Source organism: Xiphias gladius, chromosome 15 (assembly GCF_016859285.1).
Source record: "Xiphias gladius isolate SHS-SW01 ecotype Sanya breed wild chromosome 15, ASM1685928v1, whole genome shotgun sequence".
Taxonomy (NCBI): domain Eukaryota; kingdom Metazoa; phylum Chordata; class Actinopteri; order Istiophoriformes; family Xiphiidae; genus Xiphias; species Xiphias gladius.
This window is the reverse complement of record NC_053414.1, coordinates 22,224,043-22,250,618: the sequence shown is the minus strand read 5'-3', so window position 1 is coordinate 22,250,618 and position 26,576 is coordinate 22,224,043. Positions and strand designations below refer to the sequence as shown.

Sequence of the window (26,576 nt, the reverse complement as noted above, 5' to 3'; positions counted from 1 at the left end):
CGAGTCCATTATCGGACGCGGTCATTTGCTATTATTGATTCTGCTAAATGACCACCGCTATGCGTGCAAATCGACTGCAGCACTTTGGTTCGGTCCGCCGGAGCTAGCTTGTAGCGGCGGTCCGTTTCGGGGCTGTCAGGATGTCAAGTGAAGTGGTGGAGGCGCTCATATTCCCTTACTCAACTACCAATGTAACAACGTAAAAACACTCAATTGAAAGTTAAGGCATTCAAACTCCCACTTAAATACATATGTATTGGCCTCCCAGTAAAACATACTACTATATCAAAAGTAAAAGCAATCGTTTTGTAGAAAAGCTGTTCACTGTAACTGGTATATTATCATATATTACATTATAGATTCTGGATACCGAAGCATCAATGTGTAAGTGTCATATTCCAGTTGTAGCTGAACTTACTTTTAACCTTTTTTTAGTCCTGTGGCTCCCAACCAAGGTATTGATCCCCCTCCAAATGGTCACAAGATAAATCTTGGGGGTTGTAAGATGATTAATGGGTTACAAGAGAACAAAATCCAAAGTTCTGCTGCAAAAAGTTGTATTCAACTTTTGGACTTTTTCTCTAATCTTTGTTTTCTACTTCAATGAAACCATGTGGGCAGTTTGGAGGGGAAATCTTTCATTGGTTTAACTGCTAACAACCAAAACACAATGAAAACATGACAAGGGACCACGCCCAGAAACTGCTTTGTTGTAAAAAGGTTCCCAAGCCAAAAAGGCTGGGAACCACTGATTTAATCTTTAACAGTGCATCGTATTTTATGAGTGTATATGTTTTGTTTAATATGAAAAGTAACCAGTAACTCCAGCTGCCAAATAAATGTAGTGGAGTAGAAGAGGAAAATAGCCTAAAATGGAAATACAAGTACCTCAACATTATACTTGTTAACTTAGTTATTTTCCTCCACTAGTCAAATGTGCCACAGTTGCATGTCACTTGTCCTGTATCCAGCAAATAAGACCGTATGACTGTGTTCGATGGTGGATCTACTCCACTTCACCTTTGGCATTTCGGACCATTTGAGCTGCTCTCTCAGGATGAGCGACCAGTGAAATGAAGTGTTTGAGGTGAGGTAGTCTTTGTTATCCTGCCAGGTTGGAAACATCTATCAAAATGAAAATAAATATGTGCTTAAAAAGAAGTAAGGTCATACTGTCAAGTGAGGTAGCTCAAATCTGCCAGGTGCCCATCATACAAAGATATGGAGACTTAAAATGATCTGCATTCATTTTAAGGATGTTTACACTGTTGGTTGTCTTTTCTGACAGGAAAGAATGATTTCATTTTTTTTTAATCCACAAGGACAAAATCACCCAATCCGTCATCCATTTTGACAGAGTGAGATATTTCACTACTTCAGTGGAAGATTATCATGGGAAAGCAGCTCACATTCGCCCATCTCTGCACACAAAACTTTTTTTTTTTTTTAAAGCTTTCATTCAAAGTGCATCCTTATTTGGCTCCATGTTTTAATAGAATAAATCTGCACAGCTTTTCATGTTCAAACAACACTAGAAATATTACAACTTATTCTTTTCAGCCAAGTAACACAAGATAATATTAAGTAAGGTGTTTCAATCAGTCAAGTTTTCACAACTACACGGTTTCATGCAGTGAAGTCATTTAAATTGGATTACTGTAATAACAAAATTATTATTATTATTATGTACACAAAATGAAGTGCAAAATGAGCCACAATAAACCAAAACAAATGAATGAAGGAATAGATTCATAACAAAACATGCAACACACAGGTGAGTTAACTTGAAGGAACAAAAAAAGGTTGATGAATCAAAGTGAGTTGAGTTTGTTTCAAAATAATTATTTGTAAGACTGGCAATAGTAACATATGATGTAGTGAATTGTTTACCATCTTTTTCCTCCTAAATGTTTAATTTAACTGTATTCAATACTGCACTCCTCTGAGACAAATGCAACAGTTTGTCGGTCCTTAAATTCAGGAAAATTACTCAATATAACAATACCCTAAGTCTCATGTTCACAAAACCCTTGGCTACGACCCCAAAAATTAGGAAGACTTCTTTAAAGTCTGTGATGGGAGAAAGATCCAGAATGGTGAAAATGGTAAAAACACTTGGCTTCTCGAGTTCACAGAGCATTTTCACAGTTTTTAGAAAATGAAAATAAACATCAAAAACAGTGGCTGGTTCAAAAATACATTTATACATTTACAGTCAGAGTCTGCTTACTGATTATTTCCCACTGTGCTTGAGGAGACATCCTAGGCAGCAGAAGACAGTTCACCGCCAATGTTGGCCATGATGCTGTGAATCCAAAGGTCCCTGTCCTCCAATGAGGTGTCCACAAGGTAAACTGTCAACCGGCACTCCCACAGCTCACCTTTAACCTCAGACGCCTGCTGCACACTCTCCACCTGAGCTACCAGTGCTCGCTTCTCCACGTGGTTTCTGAATAACATGGAGCTCTCCTCTGACCACTGGTGCTGTGTCACACCTGGAAGACAAAGAGGAAGAGGAACGACTGATATGTGGACAGATACTGAGCTGAATGTCAGGGTATCAGTAATTAGACTGACGACAAAAGCCGCTCCCCTTTGTCTTATCGAGGCGCTTTGACACTCATTAAGAGTCAATCCTTAGAGGGAGTCCACTAACTTCGTCAACTTTACAGCAATGTATCAATAAAAACAGCTTGGAATGAGTATGGGACCAACAGAGAATCCAGTGATTGCTTGCATTAAATGAGGTCAGTTTCTATAATACTGAGAACTTAATAACTAAAAGTGGCGGGATTGGGGTAGAAAATGCTTTTAGATTGACCCGACTTTAATCAGAGATCTGACAAGTAATCACTTAATTACTAAGATTATAACTAACCTTAAAATAACAATTCATGGCATTATCCCTCAAATGTAAATAACATTACTTAAATGCCTATTAAACTAGTACTGCCGCGTGAAGACAATTAGGATCACACTCACCTGCAAGTTGTGCAGTGATAGCCTGGAAGGGCAGCTGTCTGAATTCCTCTAACAGGGGCTTGATAAGATTACTGCGGACCAGCTCATGTTTGCCGTGGTCCAGCTCGTAGACAGACACCAACCCATTGGCTAGAACCCCCTTCACCTGAATGCGGTGCCAACTAGGAAGAGACAGGTATGAGTCTCAGGTATCCTGTTTTACATTTCTCTCATCATTTCCTCATGACAGCTCAAAACAGACAGCTGATCTCCCATAACCCCCAACATTTACACAACCAGTAATGCTAGGGCACTAATCAAGATAATGCATTCACAATTTTCTATTAATAAGAATGCAATATCATAAAGCATAACTGTTAATACTGTTTCAAGAAACATTTATTCCTTATGTACGTATCTAGTAAAATACTCCAAGATCAAATGAGACTATGTACTGTTTAAGGAGCACTTCTACTGTAACTTTGAGATCTCTATAATGTCTCATTATTGACTTGTTACGGTCAACATAATGAGTTGAAAGGAAAGATGTTACAACGATGACATTATGCCTGTGATTCAAGCACACTCTTGTGTGTATTAACTACAAATCCGGTTTACATTAGGTGCAAGCATATTAAATCACCTACTTCTTGTCTATTCTTGCAGCACAGACGTCTCCTTTCTGGATGTGTGGGGTTCTGTTGGTTGTCCACGTCTGGTTATAATAGAGGATCATCTCCCCCATCAACACCACCAGCTTATGCAGGTCCTGCCATGGCTGCAGCACAAAGTAACCAGGGTGGAAGGCCACTGGCACAAAAACATCCATGTTCTGACCAGGCTGAAAGAAAAGGAGGAGGAGAATGAGGTGTATATTACCACAAGGCGTTGTTGAATATTCGTCTCTGGAGGTGCAGTTATTCTGTGGTCAAAATACAGGTCAAAAGGTAAGTAGATACTGCCATGGCTGTGATACAATTTGTCATAATTAACTGCGTCAAGACTTATTTGACAAACTGTAAAAATGTAATTTACATTCCTTATAAATACAATATACATGAAAGCTATACATGAAAACTTACAGCTGAGTTACATTCAATTTTAATACCTTACATCCTACTAGCACAAAAAAAAAAAAAAAATTTGCAAAAATACAAAATTTTGCTTCAGTTTTGATCAACAGACCACTAAGTTATCTTTTTTTGGATGGAATGATAATTCCTAAAATAATAAAAACGATGACAGTTAGTAGCCTGGAGACAAGCCATGACAAAGTGTACTTGCTTTACAAGTGCCAAGTAAACCCCTAGAAAAAGTTTGTCCCTCTAAACACACCTGGGGAAGCTGCAGTGGGGGAGGCATTGGAAGTGGCTGCCTCGAAGTTTTGGTGGTCATATCTAGGAGAGATGAGTCCTCTGCTCCATGACAAGGCTGGGTTGAGACCTTAACAACAGGGTTCGGGACTGAGCTATTCAGAGTCAACTTCTCCCATAGAGCACTGAGACCTAAGCAATCAGAAAACACAGGTACATGCAAAACACCCTAAAGTTGAGAAGTTAAAATTCATTTCAAAGTCAGTGTGCTGAAATACAAATCGAAAACAACAACAACAACAAAAAAAAGTTTCATTGTCCCAATACTCTGATTTCACACGACGGAACAGTTTGGAGAACAAACAAAGCTCTTTAAAAGGGTAAAAAAGTTTTTGTTTAGTATTACCTGTATCCAGGCTAGTCTTACTGCTGGTTTTTGTGTTGTTGTTCTGTGTCGTTAGTTTCTGCCACAACTCTGATTCAGCCAGCTGATGGTTGATGCTGTTGTCCAGTCTCTGGCTGTCAGTACCGAGGAAGAGGTACATATAGACCAGCTGGTCCCCTTTGTGCTGGCCTAATCTCAAGATCTAAAATGGGGCAAGAAAGGGAGAAAACCAAAGACACACATATACAAAGTCAGAGAGACCTTCACATCACATCAAATCAAGTTTGTTGTCACATCACAATTACACACTTAAAAATGAGTGAAATTCTTCGGTGGGAGCATCCTGCAAAGGTTTAACATGATTAAGTTAAAAGAAAATAATTAGGTGCAATTTCAATATAAAGTATAAAATATATAAAAATTATATTATAGAAAACACACACACGTATACACATACACACACACACACACGTTATATATGTTAATATAATACATATATAATAATATATAATATAGTACAGTTTATCATAGTACAGTATAACAAAGTGCAGCTGTGAAACTGTGAGCTATGAACATGCAGAAGTTGACTAGTGGAGTATGATAACTATTGGTCAAATGGCTGGTTGTGTTGTTGTAACTACTGTCCATTGTTCCAACATTCTGACAGTGCCATGGAAAAAAACTGTCCCGGGGCCTGCTGGTGCAGGATCTGAGGCTGCAGTCCCTTCTTCCAGACGGGAGCAGTGAGGAAAGTTTATGGCTGGGGTGACTGGGGTCCCGTATGATTTTCCCAGCCTCTCTCTGACACCGCGCGGTGTGAATATCCTGGAGGAGGGAAGCTCACCTCCGATGATATTCTGGGCAGATCGTACGACCCTCTTCATTACTTTCTTACTGATGCCCATATGGCTTCCATACCAGACTGTGATACATCCAGGGATATACAAACCAACGTTTTTGGTTGGGGAAGATTTTGACTTTTCTGGATGGGACAAAATCCTCTATGTAATTCCTGATTAATCCACAGACTCTGTTTGCATACTTGTCAACTTGTCAGGACATGCTTGTCCTGTAAGCAGGCGCTACACATTTCAGATTCTGCCTATAGGAGGGTAGGAGAATGGAGGAGAGATGCGATTTGCCAAAATATGCGCAGGGAGGGACATGTATGTCTCCCGGAAGGAAGTGTAGCAATGGTCCAGTGTCCAGTTCCTTCTGGTTTTGCAGTTTATACGTGGAAAGTATTTGGCTAATACCTACTTCAGGTGGGCCTTGTTAAAATTCCCACTGACAACTAATGCGGCCTCCAGGTGCTTGGTTTCATGACTGTTTCACACTTCTGTGTAAAAGCTAACTGATAAATGAGACAATAAAGCTACAAGCTGTAAACATTCCTGCCTATCATGCAGTCCTTTAACAAGGCCTTATTTGTAAGTTTCATTTGCACAGTGTGCATATTTGGATTATAAAGAAGTTTAACTTAGCTGTGTGTTTAACTTTATGTTATAGATATAACAGTGTGTTACCTTTATTTTACAGTCATCAGATCCGAGGACAGCCTCCTTCACCCACAGAACAGCCTCTGGGCTCCAGTCTCCCTCTATAACTTTGAGGTCAGCCAGACAACATTTGATCGCCTGTGGAGATAAAAAAACTATACACAGTTAGCATCTTTAGAAACAAAGTTTGTTGATATTCTTTGCTAATAAAGCCTTTAAGTACTATAGACAAAAGGTTCAGTTCAGTGAACAGGGGAATAGATGCTACTCCAGCCATTTAACTGGTTGGATTGGATGGAAAGTACATAAACAAAAACCTACACCTACATCCATACACAAAAGCCACTGACCTGTGGTGGGATGATGGTGAAATCTTTGCAGAAAACAGGGGGAATCTCTCGGAGATCAGTCACCTCTACAGTTGCTTGGATACCCAAATCAATGAAGAGGATCTCCATCACTCTGTTGCTGTACATGTTGGTGACCTGAAAACAACAGGAACAGCACATGAGTGGGTGAAATAAACTTAAATTGTATAATATAAAAATATGATATCACAATACTTTCAATGTCCAAAATAATTTTAAACTTTTCAAGAAAATACTTTTTCATGATTCTGATCTTACCTCCACTCTGGACAACTTTCCTTTGTAGCGGGACAGACACAACTTGCCATTGAAGGGTCTGCACACCAGGGACTCAGATGTCATCTGGTAGGATCATTTACAACAACACAGTTATAAAAGAGAGGAGCTGGATGTGACAACAAATGCAGCAGCTGTCGGAAACTACTGTAAAACCCTGGACAAAAGACACCGGTAAACAGTGGTAACAAATAACAGCTGTCTCCGGACACCAAAAAGGGTCACAGTATTGACCGGATAGAGTTCAAAGTCATCGACCAGGACTAAGCAGACTGCCAGAGAAAGATCAAGGAACCTATCCTTAAACAATGGCTCAGATCACCCTCGACAGATCTGGATCTTATTTGAGATACAGTTTAAAAACCACCACTCCACGACCTGAAATGTCAAATCTATTTGGGAGCCGAACCGTTGAGCGCTTTCAAGTAGAATTTTGATTCTCTATTACAACAGGAGCCAGTAAAAAAAATTTAAGTACTGCAGTAATAGATTCAGTATTGCATTAGGAATTAGAGGGGTAGCTCAAACTTTTATGAGGCCAAACCCCAGTCAGGTTTGTACACTGGAAGCTGCTTTTTAATCAGCCTTCACCAGAAAAGTACATATTTTGACATCAGAGATTTGGATGTGGCATCAATTGTAACAGGCTCGAATGGTTTCATAGATCTGTTACAACACTATTGTGTTTGTTATTCAGTGTGGGTTAACTCTTGGTCTAAATATTTGAATAAAAATTATCAATGTTTTATCACAAGACATCTCAGCAACTTTAAAACCTTGGTTGTCTGCCTCAGTCTGCTCCACTCTGACAAAAACAAGGTGTAGATCTCAACATACAGGTCTGTTTTTATATGGCAGTCTAAACTAGTGATTTGAAAACTGCTTTATAATTCAGTGAACTTACTATAGTTATGATCATTTAAACAATGGCTAATAAGTAAATTCAAACTTTATCATTACATGAAACAGCTTATCTTTGCATCCAGCAGTCCACTGAAGTGACACCTGGAAACTAGACTGCAGCTACCTTATATACATCACTGTAAACTTCTACAACACTATTAAGTGCATGGGCAAATTGAGGTATTTGTGGTCTCTACAGTCTTGTCTACCTGGGAGATGAAGAAGGCCTCTGCTTTTCCCAGTAACCTTCTGAGTCTGGCTGTTCCTCTGGAGGGCAGCTGGCAGTAGATGATGCCATCTGCACACACATTTGTGACACACACGTCCTGATATGTAACATTTACCTACAGGAAGCAGAAAGATTAATGTTAGATAATACTGGGGGGATTGATAACACACAATTATGTGTCACTGAGGGCTGACAAGTTGCTGATTTAATTCCAAATGAATGAAAACCTGCAGAGATCCTATAATACATGATTCCCTGCTGTGGGACAAGACCAACTGATATGAGAATGGTACAATAGCACCACCTACTGGCAGTCCTGGTAAAAATATAAAAACTCCCCCTTGACTGCTATCTTATTGGCACATAAAATATTTCTACCCTAACAGGGATTCCCCTTGGTCTCATGCATCCCACTACACATTAGTTAACCCCACTAAACTTACAGCTAGAGGATTGTTCATGGTCTTGTCCTGCAGAGTCTTGAGACAGGTGGAGTTAACGTTAATGTCATCATCCTGTGAAGTGTCGTACAGCACTGCCACAGGCATCTCATTCTGTTTACATGGCTCTAATGTCTCCATCAGTAGGATTTTTCCAACTGCAAACTTGTCAAGGGAGGACAGGACAAGTGGATGGGAGCTGAAGGTCTCTAAACCTGACAAGATGATAAAGGAAAATGGGAAGAAGAGGTAGACAAAGGGGAGAGGATGCAGTGCTATTATTGACTCCTGACATATACTGGCCAACGTAAATGTTTTGTCCTTCATATCCAGAAAGAGTTCTGCTGCTATCTTTCAGTAACATCAGCAACATAATTTGAGTAAAAACTGAAGTCGTTAAGTCATTACCCTATTTTGTATGTACCTGCGAGTCTAACATTAGTAGCCTGGAAGGGCAGACAGAGGAAATCCTGATGCAGCTCCAGCATATTACTCCCACTTGTCTCCACAGAAAAGCCATAGTCAACGTAGTATACCTGGCAGGCAGACAGACACACAAAAGCTCTTTTTCTGAAGAAACACTAAGTACGCTTAAGACCTCATATTCTAATTATAATTGGTTTAAAAGCCCGAATGGAATAAAAATGCTCAATCAGAATAAACAGGCCAAAACTGAATGAAATTTCAGCTGCAAATATCAGTTGCAGAGGGGTTGGTAAAACCTTTTCATAACCCGATCAAAAGAAAAATTGTACCATGTAAACAATTTAACCTGACTACTTTCTGACTGCGTTATTTCTGCACATGACCTCTGTTTTGATATAAATGTGTGGGCATGTACGTTTGTTATTGGCATTGTTATCAAGTTTGATTAAGAATACCACAATGATGGCAACTATTGCACTGAAAAAACAATAGATATCCATCTTCAGGGATAGGCTATGTATGTATGTGCAGCCCAACCAATAGACTACTGGGGCTGAGACAGAATTTGGGCCATTTTATAGTTCAGTGATTTTCATGGACAAACTGAGACAACATTTCTAAATGATCTCAGACTTATTTTTGACATTTCTTCCTTCTTATATCGGAGGTCAGCAATTAGGTTCAACCATGGGCCAGTTTTTACAACAATCTTCACTGGGGGAGGGCAATTTAATTATTTAAGATTAACTGATTGTTTTAGGATTGTAGCTGAGGGCAGATGTCATTTTTCCTGTTTGTAAGTAAGGACTAACAGAGTTTAAGTTTATAAGAGTTTATTATAAGAGTTTATTATGTTAATATATGTGACCTCAGATGTGAATGACAGGCTATCAACACAAAATAAAGAAGTGGCCTGTTTTATGGCTGAATGAAAGATGTTGTTGTAGTTAGAGGCCCACAGCCCGCTATTCGCTGACAACGGATATAGTCTATTGTCATCCATTAAAGGAAAGGACTCTAAAAACAAACGGTTTCTTTATCATGGATGCTAAGACACAGCTATATACAGTACTATGAACATTCGCTGAAGTGACGGGCCCTTTGGTAGTTCGAGTCTTTGCACCTTATGGGGCTTTTGTGTTCACTGATTTATTGTACGTCTTCAACCCGGGGGGACCAGGATGTATAAGTAGTAATACAAGATACTTATTGGGCAGGTCAGACCAGAAAACATTGTGTCATCTCCACTTTGTCCTTACACTATCGAGTAAAAAATCTGCTCACTTTTTGTTACCAGTAAAGACATGTCGGTATCTTCTTTGTGCCTGAACTTATTAAACAAAAATATAACTTCAATATTTTCCCATAGTGCTTTTACTATAAGTTCATGAATGTTCATAATTATCAAGAGCTTTGTTAGTACCCTAATGAATTAGAACACAAGATGAGAATGTTCTCTGTTCCATTCTTTCCTTTATCACATCATCACTGTAGAACTCTGACACAATAATGAACATCCAGGTTGGAACCTGCCCTGCAGAAAAACTTCATTTACCTTCATCAACCTCAACTGAGCACTGTCTCTGTCTTTGGTGACGACTACATCAGAAAGTTATAAAACTCAGAAACTACAACACAGTTTCAAGTTAAGCTTCAACTGCGAAGTATCACTGCTTTCTCTGTCATTCAGTATCTTCACTAAGCTGAAATGCACAGACAAAGAAACCAGGTAAGATTTTTTTTTCTTTTTTTAAACCACTGTGCCTCTCTAGGCCAGCCTATTATTTATTCATATTTTGTCTAAAGCTTCAACACATTTTCATACAGTTTGTTGAATTAATGCATCACAATTTATACAATTTCTCATATCTAGTAGGTCACATTGAGAAATACAGGGTTCCTAATATATCTGGATAAAAACACAAATAGAAAAGGATGATTTTATGAATTCAGTACTGTTTCCTGGGCAAGAATATGCTAAAATGTTTCTTTTTTTTCTTTCAAAGTGCCAAAACAGTTTACTCTTGCTGTCAGTGTCTCTAAACAATGGATTTAAAATATAAAAAAAGTGTAATTCAATCTGTAACATAAACTAACCAAGCACGTATGTAAGACCTGATTAAAAACCTTGTGCCAAACATTATCCTTAAGTTTCACCAAAATCATCTACAGTAAACCAAAGCTATCCCTCAATAAACTCAACTGAAAATGAAAATAGATATGGCGGCATTTCTGTGGTAATTTGGTAGCAATGAAAAAGAATAAGAAAAATAAAAATCTAACTGTTTTACACTGTGGTCATTGTGTATGAACTTAGGCTGCTGTTAGATCAGATTAGATTCAACTTCATTGTAAGTACTGAGACAACAAAATGCAGTTTAGCATCTAAGCAGAAGTGCAAAAAGCAGTAAAATGCAGAGTAATGTGCATATGTATAGATATAGAAAAAAAGAATATGCTCTCTGTTGAGGAGTGTTTCAAGGAGTCCTTTCCTTAGACTAAGGTAGATTCAACTGTGTAAGTAATTGTAGAGGTGGTGTTAAGGTGGGACTGGAGTTATAGCCCTGAACCGTCTGTACTGTCTGTTTCTATTTTGCAGGCATTTGGGCCAATGCAGTGTAGTGCTGCCCTTTATGACCCAAAGCAGTACAGCACGGCTGCAGTGCAGCTGCAGCACACTGTACAGGGCCTCAGAGACGCCCTCTACTCTGCTATCAGTGAGATAAAGTCTCTGAAAGATGAAAACAAGGCTCTAAAAGAACAAGTTAGCCTGGTTAAAAATGGACAGGGGGAGATGGAGAGCCAGCTCCAAGAGGAGCTAAAACAAAAAGATCAGCTCCTCAAAAGAGCCTGCAGAAAAAGGCAGGCTCGCACCGGCGTGTATATAGACTGCCTGGCCCTGCTCACTCAAAAAGACCAAGAGCTTAAGAAGAGTGAAGAGCAGTGGAGGACTAGGTGTGACGAACTGGAAGCAAGCCTACAACAGGAGCTGGCTCGGGGAGAACAAAAGGAACAGGAGGAGAACAACACTAAAAACAAGCTGGAAAACAATATCCAAACCAAGAAGGAGGAGAACCGTATTCGAAAGGAAGAAAAGGAAATTCAAAAGGTAGAGAAGATGGAGAACAAAGACTATGAGAAAGTGGAGGAGGAGATAAAGAGGAGTGACGATAAACAAATGAATGAGAAAATAAAGAAAAAGCCAAAGAAGAAGAAGGGGAAGAAAAAGAAGAACAGGGGTTAGCTGCAGTTGAACATCCCTCCTCCTGAAATCCCCACCCCTTTCCTCCTTCCTACCTTACCCACTCCCCCCTTCCCCATTCCTTCCCTTTTCCCCCCTTCCTACCTTACCCACTCCCGCCTTCCCCATTCCTTCCCTTTTCCCCCCTTCCTACCTTACCCACTCCCGCCTTCCCCATTCCTTCCCTTTTCCCCCCTTCCTACCTTACCCACTCCCCCCTTCCCCATTCCTTCCCTTTTTCCCCCCTTCCTACCTTACCCCCCCTTCCCCATTCCTTCCCTTTTCCCCCTTCCTACCTTACCCTCCCCTTCCCCATTCCTTCCTTTCCCCCCTTCCTACCTTACCCACTCCCCCCTTCCCCATTCCTTCCCTTTTCCCCCCTTCCTACCTTACCCACTCCCCCCTTCCCCATTCCTTCCCTTTTCCCCCCTTCCTACCTTACCCACTCCCCCCTTCCCCATTCCTTCCCTTTTCCCCCCTTCCTACCTTACCCACTCCCCCCTTCCCCATTCCTTCCCTTCCCCCCCACCCCTTACCTACCCACCCATCCCTCTTTGTGCACGTATTAAATATTGTAAACATGTAAACTGTTCAATACAGTTCTGTTAAGCTCAATTACATCTGCCTGTGTTTGCCTTTCTGAATCTAAATACAGCATTCATGGATTGATAATATCAAGTACTAGAGTATTACGGTATTTGTTTTGGGGGAACCCAATTTAATGTTCTCTTTCTTCATATATGTCACTTGTTTTAGACTTAAAGTAAACAATATGAGTTAACATATCATTGTGAATGCTGGAGGTACGGAAAGAGAGAGCGTTTTCTCTGGGAATTTTCCTTTCAAGTCTGTTTGTGATTCATTTTGGTGATCAAATTAGTCTTAATGCCCTAAAAGAGCACTGGATTGCCACGGTTTATTCTGACAACAGAGAGGGCCAAAAATAAAATATCATTTGGATGATCTGATTCGGCCCTGGTAACACCCCTGAATCAACTTTGTTCACTATTCTAGAAAAACGTCAAATTCAGATAAAAGGGACTTGCCCTTTACTTTACCGCCACTCAAAGGCTGACAGTTGCCTTTGTATAAGATAGCTCAAAATATAATGAGAGGATTACTGTGAATTGGATTAAGCACTTGAGGATGGACGCCTATGTTCCGTCACTGTAAACTTTCCAGACCAAAGCATAAGGATAACTGGGAGGAGCAGACGATGCGAAACAACTTGAGAGGGCTGTGTGTTTGAAGATAATTTAGTATATTCTAACAAAAGTTATTTTTTACCTTAACTAAATTTGTTAGACAAGTAGACAAGAACAATTGCATCTTGCGTCATAAATACTCACAACACATCGTAAAATGGGAAATAACAGCATTTGTACTGAAGGAGAAACTTTTCACACAGTATAAAGCAGCTGTGGACAACAGATACTCCAAGAATCCATCATGCTAATTTGTAGATAAATGCAGACCGATTTACCAACATTCCTGCTTTGAACACAATAAACAAACTTTTTAATGCCAATTCAAATGCCTCCTCCGGCTGGCGAGTGATTAGTTAAAAATTTTTATTTAATTTCTAAGCATTACTGCCAAAGACATAAGGTAGCCGTTGAGGGAGACGAAGGCATTACATATTCATCATTTTTGCGCATGTCACACAGCTGTTCAGATTTAATGCATCAGCGCATGTAAACACCAGAGCGTATTAAAATCACATCCCATGTAAACAGGTGATCTGAAATCTTCAATCAGCATGAAAAAACGTGGCATGTAACCTCAGCTACTGACCCATGCTGTAGCTACAGGATGTTTTTCTCCAACAAACTGAAGATTGTCATAAGTCGAGTACCAGCTCAGGGGCTGCATCTACCAAAGTCTACATTTCAAAACGAAATAGACCATGAAATGCTTAGAAAAACTTTTCACATCCCTTGAATTTTCCTTGGTTTTTCTGTTTTATAATTTTGAAACACAGTAAATGTAATTAAGCTTTTTGCCACTGATTAATAAAAAAATATTTGAAAAGTAAAAACAACTTGACAACTAACTATAATCAACTAACGTAATGAGTTACCTTGACCTTGTTAGGGGCCATAACCTCCATGACCTGAGCTCTGGCCAGCTCGTCTCCATCCTCTCCTCTGACTGCTACCAGCTGACCAACAACAGGGTTAGACAGAGGACGGTGATATCCATCTTCAGGGATAGGCTATGTATGTATGTCTAGCACAACCAATAGACTACTGGGGCTGAGACAGAATTTGGGCCATTTTATAGTTCAGTGATTTTCATGGACAAACTGAGACAACATTTCTAAATGATCTCAGACTTATTTTTGACATTTCTTCCTTCTTATATCGGAGGTCAGCAATTAGGTTCAACCATGGGCCAGTTTTTACAACACTGTTCACTGGGGGAGGGCAATTTAATTATTTAAGATTAACTGATTGTTTTAGGATTGTAGCTGAGGGAAGATGTCATTTTTCCTGTTTGTAAGTAAGGACTAACAGAGTTTAAGTTTATGAGAGTTTATTATAAGAGTTTATTATGTTAATATATGTGACCTCAGATGTGAATGACAGGCTATCAACACAAAATAAAGAAGTGGCCTGTTTTATGGCTGAATGAAAGATGTTGTTGTAGTTAGAGGCCCACAGCCCGCTATTCGCTGACAACGGATATAGTCTATTGTCATCCATTAAAGGAAAGGACTCTAAAAACAAACGGTTTCTTTATCATGGATGCTAAGACACAGCTATATACAGTACTATGAACATTCGCTGAAGTGACGGGCCCTTTGGTAGTTCGAGTCTTTGCACCTTATGGGGCTTTTGTGTTCACTGATTTATTGTACGTCTTCAACCCGGGGGGACCAGGATGTATAAGTAGTAATACAAGATACTTATTGGGCAGGTCAGACCAGAAAACATTGTGTCATCTCCACTTTGTCCTTACACTATCGAGTAAAAAATCTGCTCACTTTTTGTTACCAGTAAAGACATGTCGGTATCTTCTTTGTGCCTGAACTTATTAAACAAAAATATAACTTCAATATTTTCCCATAGTGCTTTTACTATAAGTTCATGAATGTTCATAATTATCAAGAGCTTTGTTAGTACCCTAATGAAGTAGAACACAAGATGAGAATGTTCTCTGTTCCATTCTTTCCCTTTATCACATCATCACTGTAGAACTCTGACACAATAATGAACATCCAGGTTGGAACCTGCCCCTGCAGAAAAACTTCATTTACCTTCATCAACCTCAACTGAGCACTGTCTCTGTCTTTGGTGACGACTACATCAGAAAGTTATAAAACTCAGAAACTACAACACAGTTTCAAGTTAAGCTTCAACTGCGAAGTATCACTGCTTTCTCTGTCATTCAGTATCTTCACTAAGCTGAAATGCACAGACAAAGAAACCAGGTAAGATTTTTTTTTCTTTTTTTAAACCACTGTGCCTCTCTAGGCCAGCCTATTATTTATTCATATTTTGTCTAAAGCTTCAACACATTTTCATACAGTTTGTTGAATTAATGCATCACAATTTATACAATTTCTCATATCTAGTAGGTCACATTGAGAAATACAGGGTTCCTAATATATCTGGATAAAAACACAAATAGAAAAGGATGATTTTATGAATTCAGTACTGTTTCCTGGGCAAGAATATGCTAAAATGTTTCTTTTTTTTCTTTCAAAGTGCCAAAACAGTTTACTCTTGCTGTCAGTGTCTCTAAACAATGGATTTAAAATATAAAAAAAGTGTAATTCAATCTGTAACATAAACTAACCAAGCACGTATGTAAGACCTGATTAAAAACCTTGTGCCAAACATTATCCTTAAGTTTCACCAAAATCATCTACAGTAAACCAAAGCTATCCCTCAATAAACTCAACTGAAAATGAAAATAGATATGGCGGCATTTCTGTGGTAATTTGGTAGCAATGAAAAAGAATAAGAAAAATAAAAATCTAACTGTTTTACACTGTGGTCATTGTGTATGAACTTAGGCTGCTGTTAGATCAGATTAGATTCAACTTCATTGTAAGTACTGAGACAACAAAATGCAGTTTAGCATCTAAGCAGAAGTGCAAAAAGCAGTAAAATGCAGAGTAATGTGCATATGTATAGATATAGAAAAAAAGAATATGCTCTCTGTTGAGGAGTGTTTCAAGGAGTCCTTTCCTTAGACTAAGGTAGATTCAACTGTGTAAGTAATTGTAGAGGTGGTGTTAAGGTGGGACTGGAGTTATAGCCCTGAACCGTCTGTACTGTCTGTTTCTATTTTGCAGGCATTTGGGCCAATGCAGTGTAGTGCTGCCCTTTATGACCCAAAGCAGTACAGCACGGCTGCAGTGCAGCTGCAGCACACTGTACAGGGCCTCAGAGACGCCCTCTACTCTGCTATCAGTGAGATAAAGTCTCTGAAAGATGAAAACAAGGCTCTAAAAGAACAAGTTAGCCTGGTTAAAAATGGACAGGGGGAGATGGAGAGCCAGCTCCAAGAGGAGCTAAAACAAAAAGATCAGCTCCTCAAAAGAGCCTGCAGAAAAAGGCAGGCTCAAGACCGGCGTATATAGACTGCCTGGCCCTGCTCACTCAAAAAGACCAAGAGCTTAAGAAGAGTGAAGAGCAGTGGAGGACTAGGTGTGACGAACTGGAAGCAAGCCTACAACAGGAGCTGGCTCGGGGAGAACAAAAGGAACAGGAGGAGAACAACACTAAAAACAAGCTGGAAAACAATATCCAAACCAAGAAGGAGGAGAACCGTATTCGAAAGGAAGAAAAGGAAATTCAAAAGGTAGAGAAGATGGAGAACAAAGACTATGAGAAAGTGGAGGAGGAGACAAAGAGGAGTGACGATAAACAAATGAATGAGAAAATAAAGAAAAAGCCAAAGAAGAAGAAGGGGAAGAAAAAGAAGAACAGGGGTTAGCTGCAGTTGAACATCCCTCCTCCTGAAATCCCCACCCCTTTCCTCCTTCCTACCTTACCCTCCCCTTCCCCATTCCTTCCCTTTTCCCCCTTCCTACCTTACTCCGCCTTCCCCATTCCTTCACTTTTCCCCACTTCCTACCTTACCCACTCCCGCCTTCCCCATTCCTTCCCTTTTCCCCCCTTCCTACCTTACCCACTCCCCCTTCCCCATTCCTTCCTTTTCCCCCTTCCTACCTTACCCTCCCCTTCCCCATTCCTTCCCTTTTCCCCCTTCCTACCTTACCCTCCCCTTCCCCATTCCTTCCCTTTTCCCCTTCCTACCTTACCCTCCCCCTTCCCCATTCCTTCCCTTTTCCCCCTTCCTACCTTACCCACGCCCGCCGTCCCCATTCCTTCCCTTTTCCCCCCTTCCTACCTTACCCACTCCCATTCCCATTCCTTCCTTTTCCCCCTTCCTACCTTACCCTCCCCTTCCCCATTCCTTCCTTTTCCCCCTTCCTACCTTACCCACTCCCCTTCCCCATTCCTTCCTTCCCCCCACCCCTTACCTACCCACCCATCCCTCTTTGTGCACGATAAATATTGTAAACATGTAAACTGTTCAATACAGTTCTGTTAAGCTCAATTACATCTGCCTGTGTTTGCCTTTCTGAATCTAAATACAGCATTCATGGATTGATAATATCAAGTACTAGAGTATTACGGTATTTGTTTTGGGGGAACCCAATTTAATGTTCTCTTTCTTCATATATGTCACTTGTTTTAGACTTAAAGTAAACAATATGAGTTAACATATCATTGTGAATGCTGGAGGTACGGAAAGAGAGAGCGTTTTCTGGGAATTTTCCTTTCAAGTCTGTTTGTGATTCATTTTGGTGATCAAATTAGTCTTAATGCCCTAAAAGAGCACTGGATTGCCACGGTTTATTCTGACAACAGGGAGGGCCAAAATAAAATATCATTTAGATGATCTGATTCGGCCCTGGTAACACCCTGAATCAACTTTGTTCACTATTCTAGAAAAACGTCAAATTCAGATAAAGGGACTTGCCCTTTACTTTACCGCCACTCAAAGGCTGACAGTTGCCTTTGTATAAGATAGCTCAAAATATAATGAGAGGATTACTGTGAATTGGATTAAGCACTTGAGGATGGACGCCTATGTTCCGTCACTGTAAACTTTCCAGACCAAAGCATAAGGATAACTGGGAGGAGCAGACGATGCGAAACAACTTGAGAGGGCTGTGTGTTTGAAGATAATTTAGTATATTCTAACAAAAGTTATTTTTTACCTTAACTAAATTTGTTAGACAAGTAGACAAGAACAATTGCATCTTGCGTCATAAATACTCACAACACATCGTAAAATGGGAAATAACAGCATTTGTACTGAAGGAGAAACTTTTCACACAGTATAAAGCAGCTGTGGACAACAGATACTCCAAGAATCCATCATGCTAATTTGTAGATAAATGCAGACCGATTTACCAACATTCCTGCTTTGAACACAATAAACAAACTTTTTAATGCCAATTCAAATGCCTCCTCCGGCTGGCGAGTGCTTAGTTAAAAATTTTTATTTAATTTCTAAGCATTACTGCCAAAGACATAAGGTAGCCGTTGAGGGAGACGAAGGCATTACATATTCATCATTTTTGCGCATGTCACACAGCTGTTCAGATTTAATGCATCAGCGCATGTAAACACCAGAGCGTATTAAAATCACATCCCATGTAAACAGGTGATCTGAAATCTTCAATCAGCATGAAAAAACGTGGCATGTAACCTCAGCTACTGACCCATGCTGTAGCTACAGGATGTTTTTCTCCAACAAACTGAAGATTGTCATAAGTCGAGTACCAGCTCAGGGGCTGCATCTACCAAAGTCTACATTTCAAAACGAAATAGACCATGAAATGCTTAGAAAAACTTTTCACATCCCTTGAATTTTCCTTGGTTTTTCTGTTTTATAATTTTGAAACACAGTAAATGTAATTAAGCTTTTTGCCACTGATTAATAAAAAAATATTTGAAAAGTAAAAACAACTTGACAACTAACTATAATCAACTAACGTAATGAGTTACCTTGACCTTGTTAGGGGCCATAACCTCCATGACCTGAGCTCTGGCCAGCTCGTCTCCATCCTCTCCTCTGACTGCTACCAGCTGACCAACAACAGGGTTAGACAGAAGACGGTGGGAATAGCATGGGCTGTAGAAGGAGCGCATTGCATCCTCCATGGCCTCCTGGGCATTGGAGTAGTTCTCCCCTACATACCTGAACAGACATTACAACTTTTTTCAGCTTTTTGAAACTGTGCATGTCACGCTTCAAAACAGTAGCCTCGATATTGCTTTGACAAAATAAGTTCATGACTGTTGCAGCTGTACATATTTGTTTTTATGTTGTTAAGACTGCATCAAAATTAAGCAGTTTGAGATACTAAACTTATTCTGCATATCCTAGTAAGCCTGATAGTGCTGGTAATTTAGAATTAATAAGAGACTAAAAATGCCTGAAACGTTAATTTGAACTAATATGAATTGGACCATGTAAATTAATTTAAAGATAAATTATTTTAGTGATACTTGTGATCATCTACCACAATACTGGTATACTGATAGAGGGTCAGAATCTGCTACTGCATTCTGCCACACTTTTGATATTATACAATGTATGCTATGGAAAAATACTTGGTTGCTTGCTGATCATGGTGGACTGAGAAACATGTAGAAAGAAGTACAATCATTTCTCTACATTTGAAGAAAAAAAAATGCATCCCTTCTTGTGTGACACAAACATTTTGCTAATACAACAGTTTAGAGTAAGCATGAAACACTCAAAGAGGATCACTGGTTTAATAGATGATGTACAGGTCACCAACATCATTAATAAAAATACATACTTTGCAATGGAAAATTCCTCAAAATCTTTGTATTATACTTGAAAGTTTTTTTTCTATTGGCAAGTGAACCACTCTTCTTTTCTGTGTACCCTATGTTAAAAATAATACTGTTTGTAGCTTCAGTAACAATTTGAATTGCACTAATGCACGAATGCATGAAAAATGTGTGTCCTACCTTATAGTAACAGCATTACTGTTCTTAGCATCAGTAATCAGCACAGAAGGATACTGCTCTGAGGGTAGAACCAAACAGGGAGGAATCGCAGGGCCCAGGACCTCAAGACCAGAGGGGAGGGGATGACTTGTGCACTGCTGGCTTTCTTGGCTGTCTGTGGCTTCTGTGTCTGCTCTGCTGGATTTATACAGGATGGCCTGACCACAAGGAAATACATAAACAACACAGACACATTAATAGAAACAAATATTTAAAGACAAACAGGTAAGCACGCTGTCCCTGAGAGCGAGTTTTATCTGTGAGGATGAGAAAAATTATCTTCCAAGGTGACTGAAAGGTACTGAAAGTACTGTTGATAACTTCCTTAACTTGTACAATGTGTTAACTCTGGTACACACAGTGCCATCTCATTCACTTACCTTCTTCTTGTCATGTGGCATGGGGTACTCCACAGAGCATACATCCATCAAAAGAGACAAGTTATCCAGGACATGTTCAGGGAATGGCGTCTTGTATGTGTCCATGAACAGTTTAGGCAAAGCATGGGCCCACAAACCGTTGCTGTACTTTGACAGAAGCTCCTTTATTCTCTGACGCACCTCAGCTGACACAACAAAAGCAGAAGATTTGGAGAAAGGGGCAGAATCAGAGGTAGGGGAAAAGGTGACCTTCAAAAGGGGTAAAATGTCAGGCCCAGGATGGAGAGAGGAAGCCACTGCAGAAGCATTGGTTGAGTCAGCACAAGTCCATGTAGGGGCTAAGAGCTGAGTGTTTCGGTTGTTTGTAGTTGTAGTCAAGTTATGATTATCTTTACATGCACTATTGGCATTAACTGCAAGATTGGAGTATGGGGGCAGTTGGGAAGCAGGACCTATGTTGTGGACAGGGCTACGCAACGTGATTGAGGACAACATCCTCCCTGAAGAGGCAGTGACAGGTTGTGGAGGAAAAATGAAAGTGGGTTTAGCCAAGGGGTTTTTGGGGGAAACTCTGGGTTTAGGAACAGGGGAAGAGTCGGCATGGGTAAAGAGTTCTTCAGGCGTTGAGGGACGTGAAGAAATGGGGGTGGTTATAGCACTTGACTTGGTGGGTGATGCTGAAGTGGAGTTGTTGGTGCTACTTCTAGGGACAATAGCGGACTTGGGAAGAAAAGCAGGGTAGACCAGCTGGTCAGCTCGGTTAGTGCAGGAAGGTTGCTCCACCTGAGAAGACCAGATGAGCAAGAGACAAGGAGAGAATGAGCAAGTTTTTAACTTCTCCTCTTGATTCCTGTAAAGGTTGTGTATTTAAAAAAAAAAAAAAAAAGAAAAGACAATAAATTTGTTGAACAAAAGCATAAAGCCTTTCTTGTCAATTCTGAATCATTAAACAATGTCAAAAAGTTAGGCAATGTTGGACAACCATGACGGTTTTCTCTAGTTAAGAACTTCTAGTAAAGCATTTAAGTTAACTAATTGGCACAATCCCATGCAGATAAAAGTGAACATTATTTGAAGAATTAAACTATCAAAAACACTCTTCAGATAAATATTGAAAAAAAAATCTGATGGAACCTCTGACCTCTAAACAGTATTTCCCCAAAATTTCATATAAAAAGAATAGGATACCCAAAGTCACACACAGACCCTTAATAAACTGACTGTAATTGAAAAAGGTTACTCCCTAAATAAAATAGGGATGGCCACAGTAGTTACAAACATAAAAAGCATGTTGACACGTGTCTTGTTACATGTAAAAATTACTGTCTCACCATACAGATGTATGTCCACTTTTCCAGGTCTATGAGCACCTGAGGGTGGACCGTCTGACCGAACATTTCACTGTAGACCTCTGATATTTTCGACATCCACAGTCCACTGCTGTACTTCTCCAGAAGTCGAATTATTCTGCTCTGCACCAGCTCCACATCATACAGACTAGACTGCATGGAGAGATTTCACAATTCATTACTACAACTATGTATCAATGCTATTCTGATTTAGTTTACATTTTTTTAATAAATCACAAAAAAAATAAATGAAAGAAAAGACAATAAATATGTTGAACAAAAGCATAAAGCCTTTCTTGTCAATTCTGAATCATTAAACAATGTCAAAAAGTTAGGCAATGTTGGACAACCATGACGGTTTTCTCTAGTTAAGAACTTTTAGTAAAGCATTTAAGTTAACTAATTGGCACAATCCCATGCAGATAAAAGTGAACATTATTTGAAGAATTAAACTATCAAAAACACTCTTCAGATAAATATTGAAAAAAAATCTGATGGAACCTCTGACCTCTAAACAGTATTTCCCCAAAATTTCATATAAAAAGAATAGGATACCCAAAGTCACACACAGACCCTTAATAAACTGACTGTAATTGAAAAAGGTTACTCCCTAAATAAAATAGGGATGGCCACAGTAGTTACAAACATAAAAAGCATGTTGACACGTGTCTTGTTACATGTAAAAATTACTGTCTCACCATACAGATGTATGTCCACTTTTCCAGGTCTATGAGCACCTGAGGGTGGACCGTCTGACCGAACATTTCACTGTAGACCTCTGATATTTTCGACATCCACAGTCCACTGCTGTACTTCTCCAGAAGTCGAATTATTCTGCTCTGCACCAGCTCCACATCATACAGACTAGACTGCATGGAGAGATTTCACAATTCATTACTACAACTATGTATCAATGCTATTCTGATTTAGTTTACATTTTTTTAATAAATCACAAAAAAAATAAATGAAATAAACACACAAAAGAATTATGTATAAAATAAACCCATTAATAAAGCTGATGGAAAAGTGTCTGCTGTGACATCACTGAGTAGGGTGAGCTGTATACGGTACATTAACAGGCAATCATACATTTTCTTCTTGCAATTTTCTTTTTAATTACATAAAAAAATATCTTTTAAAAAACAAACTTATAAGATGAAAATGTGTGAGCACCTGCCTAATATTTCAATTCAATGGAGCTCCTGGTTGGTAGCTCCTTAAAGTAGCTCCTAGGCTGTGAAGTCAGTTCCAGTAGAAATGAGAAACATTGAGCACAGAGATAGGTTTTTCTGTACCTGGGATTGGTCTGGTCTGGAGGCTTGTTCAGGAGGCTCCTCTGTGAAAAAACAGTGCAAAAGATGAAAGAAAAGCTAACAGATTGTGATGTCAATAAAGAGTCTGTAGTAGATTGATTTCACTGGTTGTTAGTTAATCTGGTTCTCATATTTCAATTTAGCTTTGTTTTGGCAGTGTTGTCAAATGTTGATATTGCAATTACTTCCCCAGTGATGCGTGTGTCTTTTACTCCCCTTCAGAAAATCAGTTTTGACAGTGACTGGGTAATATGACAACTGAGCTGATCTACTGCATAATTAGCAAGGCCGATGAAGACTTTCACAACATTATTGCGAAATGAATGAGGATTCAAACCAAGAACACTTTGACATACCTCTAGGCTTCTGCCAGTTTGCCAAGCTCTTCTCTTTCCTGTTGGCAACGTAGCAGTCTTTTAAGCATATTTTCATAGCAACACTGTCATTCAATACAAATGTCCTACTGCAGTTAGAGATACAAGAATAAACAAATACAGGTTTCTCTAGCTGTGTATTCCACTAAAATCTTTATAATACTGACTGATATAATAGCCCCATATCCTTAAAATGTCCACCAATCTCAATGATGATAGTTAGAGACTCAGCTGTGAACTGTTTTGAGAGTGGTGGGTGGGAGACTGAAATTACTATACAGTTTCTAACACATTCAAAATAATTGCCCATGAGCAATTTTTTAGCATTAAGCACTATTTCATGAAGGGACTTTTAACTTATAAGGTTTGCCCACATGTGTGTGTTCACCTGTCAGGCATGACACATTGTTTCAGAGCTGGTTGAGGAGCCGGTTGTCTGTGTTCAACAGGTGTGATGGGGCTTAACCTTTGGTCCAACTGCCTGATGTTTGGGCAGAACACAAGCAAAAACTTTGGTTTATCTGTTTTAGAATGCAGCTAAGTCAAAGCAAATAGGGAAGAATAAATCAAACATGATTCTCCATAACTTGAATTACAGGAAATCTTGAAAAAGCAATCACCACATTGGATAGCATGGGTATATTTCTTGTAGACAATGTTGTCCAACCAAGTTTTAAGTGTAACCACTACTCAACATTTCTTTACAAAAAGTGCAATGCAGATATTGTCTACCTGTAGTCTCCTGACGCACTGAAGCCCCTGTAGCCACCATGGGGCCGAGAACGGTTTGCTGACCAGTTAGAGGCACCACCTGCTGAGGGCTGGCGGAGAGAGGACCTTGGCCTCACTGAAAGCATGGAAGAAAAAGGAGATGGGTTACAAAGTAATGTTTCAAGAATGAAGAGGAATCACCAAGAAGGATTTTGGAGGTTTATGTCCCCGCCTCTAATTCCTAGAGACCCCTATGTACTATAAACCTGGGATGGGGATGTGAAAATGTGTTGCTACGCTCTTAATATAAAGACAACTGCAGAGATAGAGCCCTGATTTAACAAACAATATCTGTGTGTCTCTCCTACCATTGAGCATGTAGGGGTTGGAAGGTTTGAATCTCATCCTGCAGTTGACGACTTGGGAACAACCAGCTTTCTTGGAGCTCTTCTGCTTGGCCACCAGCTCAGCAATATGGGCCGTCTCTTGGCACACTGCGGCAAAGCATTTCAACTGCAGAGCAGATTCATCGTTACATTTGTAGAAACATTCATTGTCATGAAAAAGTCAGAACAATGCTTAGGATTTAGCTAAATTTGCTAAGCCACAAACAACAATTATGAGTTTCTCTGTTTTGTGCTAATGCTAGCTGACCGAAGGCAGTCGTACAGGGATGCAAAAATATATTAGCCACACAAAGTCAGACTAAATAAATAAACGTCTTGGTGAGACAATGGCTTTAAACGGAAAAGCAGGCCTCACCTCACCCATGCGGTGCTCCAGCCGGACCACAGAGGGGACACTTCTAAGGTAGTCCTCCAGTTTTGAGTAGCCCAGCCTCTTCAGCGGGATGCTCTCTCCGCACAGTGACCGGTACTCTGACTGGAGGCTGGTAACAGATACGCCGGCCTTGCTGGACTGAAGTACAGACCGCAGCATTTTCTTTATAGACTCACTGTCCGACATCCTAGTTAATACACACTGAAACAGAAACAACACAGAAATGAAAACCAATCGGGGTTAGAAATGCACAAGTACATCAAAAACAGCTGCGTGAGTAACTGGCTTGATCAATCAAAAGTCAATGTGTACCATAATGTTTACCTCCTGTGTTTCCAGAGCATTGTGCTTTTTTGTCATTGGGTTCTGTTGTATTTCAATCAAAGCTAGGCCCAACCTACTAGAGCTATATTTCTCATGACTTTATATGACAATCACTAAAGTGCTTTCCACATTGTATTAGAATTTGAGGTGGTGCTTTACAGTTTGGAGAGTTCAATAGATAAAAATGCACTGAATTTGAAAGTATGTAGAAAGGGAGAATCGTGTAGCATCCGTGACACTATGCAACAGACCTGATAGGGAAAAATGTCTGATTTAAGTCCCTCAAAACGCCATGTTCCCGGTGGAGCAAACCAGATCTGTGCCCGTCACGACGTCCACGGACAGCTGTGCGGTCTCTTTAGGCAGCAACGTACGATATAACATGAGACGGGATTAAGTGCATCTAAAACCACTTGCCTACGTTTTGTGGGTCTAGTTTGTATTTGATTTTAAGTTGAGCTCCAACCTCAAAAGGTCCACTGTCGGAGACAACGGGACTTGTTCGGCAAAGGTCGTCTAACCGCTAACTTGTCCGTTGGCTGGTTGACTAATGAACAATTTGGGCGTTGGCTAACGGCTAATAGCGCAAGGTAGTTCGTTTGCTGCTAGCGGTTGAATAAAGTTTGTTATTTTCGACCCACAGTTGACCTTGTACACAGTAGCCTGAATTAGTCGCAATGAGCAACTTACATTATCTCGATTTTGTTCTACCTATCGAGGTATTCCCATGTTTAAATTACCTTCAACTTCAACTACTTCGCCAAACTGTCCCGAATCTTCTGTTGCCGCATTCAAAATCACTAGCACGTTCACGCCCACAAGTTCAGAAGGTTACCGACTGTTAGCCCGATGTTTTTGTCTGAAGTTAGCATGGTTGTATGATCTTATATGTTCCTCATATTTATGTAATACATTTACTTTTAACTAGATAAGTGTATCACTTTTCAGGTGATGAATTAGTCAATCGGGATATATATGTACATGCATACATACATGTGTATATGCTAAACGGAAAAGCTATGATGCTTTTAAGTACATTTTTAAGAATTCAAAGTTAACAGCACAAGACTTACTCTTAGCGAATTGTGTAATTAATTCAGCAGTCTCCAACTTTTCAGCGACACGATTCGACCTTTTACCATTTTGCTCTTATTTTAAACTGAAAGTATTTCCTTGTGCCGTATCTACGACTTTCAAGTGCACAGGCCTGACGGTTCAGAGCTCTACAAACTGCA

The 26,576-nt window shown here is 39.8% G+C and overlaps 1 protein-coding gene across 6 annotated transcripts; it reads right to left on the bottom strand.

Moving 5' to 3' along the window:
- Positions 1–1,434: 1,434 nt before the first annotated feature.
- Positions 1,435–26,562, bottom strand: tdrd7a (tudor domain containing 7 a). Of its 6 annotated transcripts, XM_040144925.1 has the most exons (24): positions 25,808–26,149; positions 25,593–25,697; positions 25,000–25,218; positions 24,606–24,750; positions 24,259–24,373; positions 23,915–24,007; positions 23,509–23,546; positions 23,135–23,175; positions 22,538–22,708; positions 20,491–21,273; positions 20,072–20,268; positions 19,162–19,268; positions 14,122–14,207; positions 8,799–8,910; positions 8,378–8,589; positions 7,915–8,049; positions 6,785–6,868; positions 6,509–6,643; positions 6,186–6,296; positions 4,681–4,861; positions 4,297–4,466; positions 3,609–3,802; positions 2,983–3,143; positions 1,435–2,495 (listed from the first exon to the last, which is right to left on the bottom strand). In XM_040144925.1, exons 3-24 carry the CDS (start codon positions 25,201–25,203, stop codon positions 2,263–2,265), a joined length of 3,708 nt encoding a protein of 1,235 aa, XP_040000859.1. In that variant the 5' UTR covers positions 25,204–25,218; positions 25,593–25,697; positions 25,808–26,149; the 3' UTR covers positions 1,435–2,262. The 6 variants fall into 6 exon arrangements, with proteins under 6 accessions (XP_040000859.1, XP_040000862.1, XP_040000860.1 ...); XM_040144928.1 differs by lacking the exons at positions 25,593–25,697; positions 25,808–26,149 and adding an exon at positions 26,415–26,562; XM_040144926.1 differs by lacking the exon at positions 25,593–25,697 and having other exon boundaries at positions 26,082–26,208.
- Between the last annotated feature and the right edge of the window lie 14 nt (positions 26,563–26,576).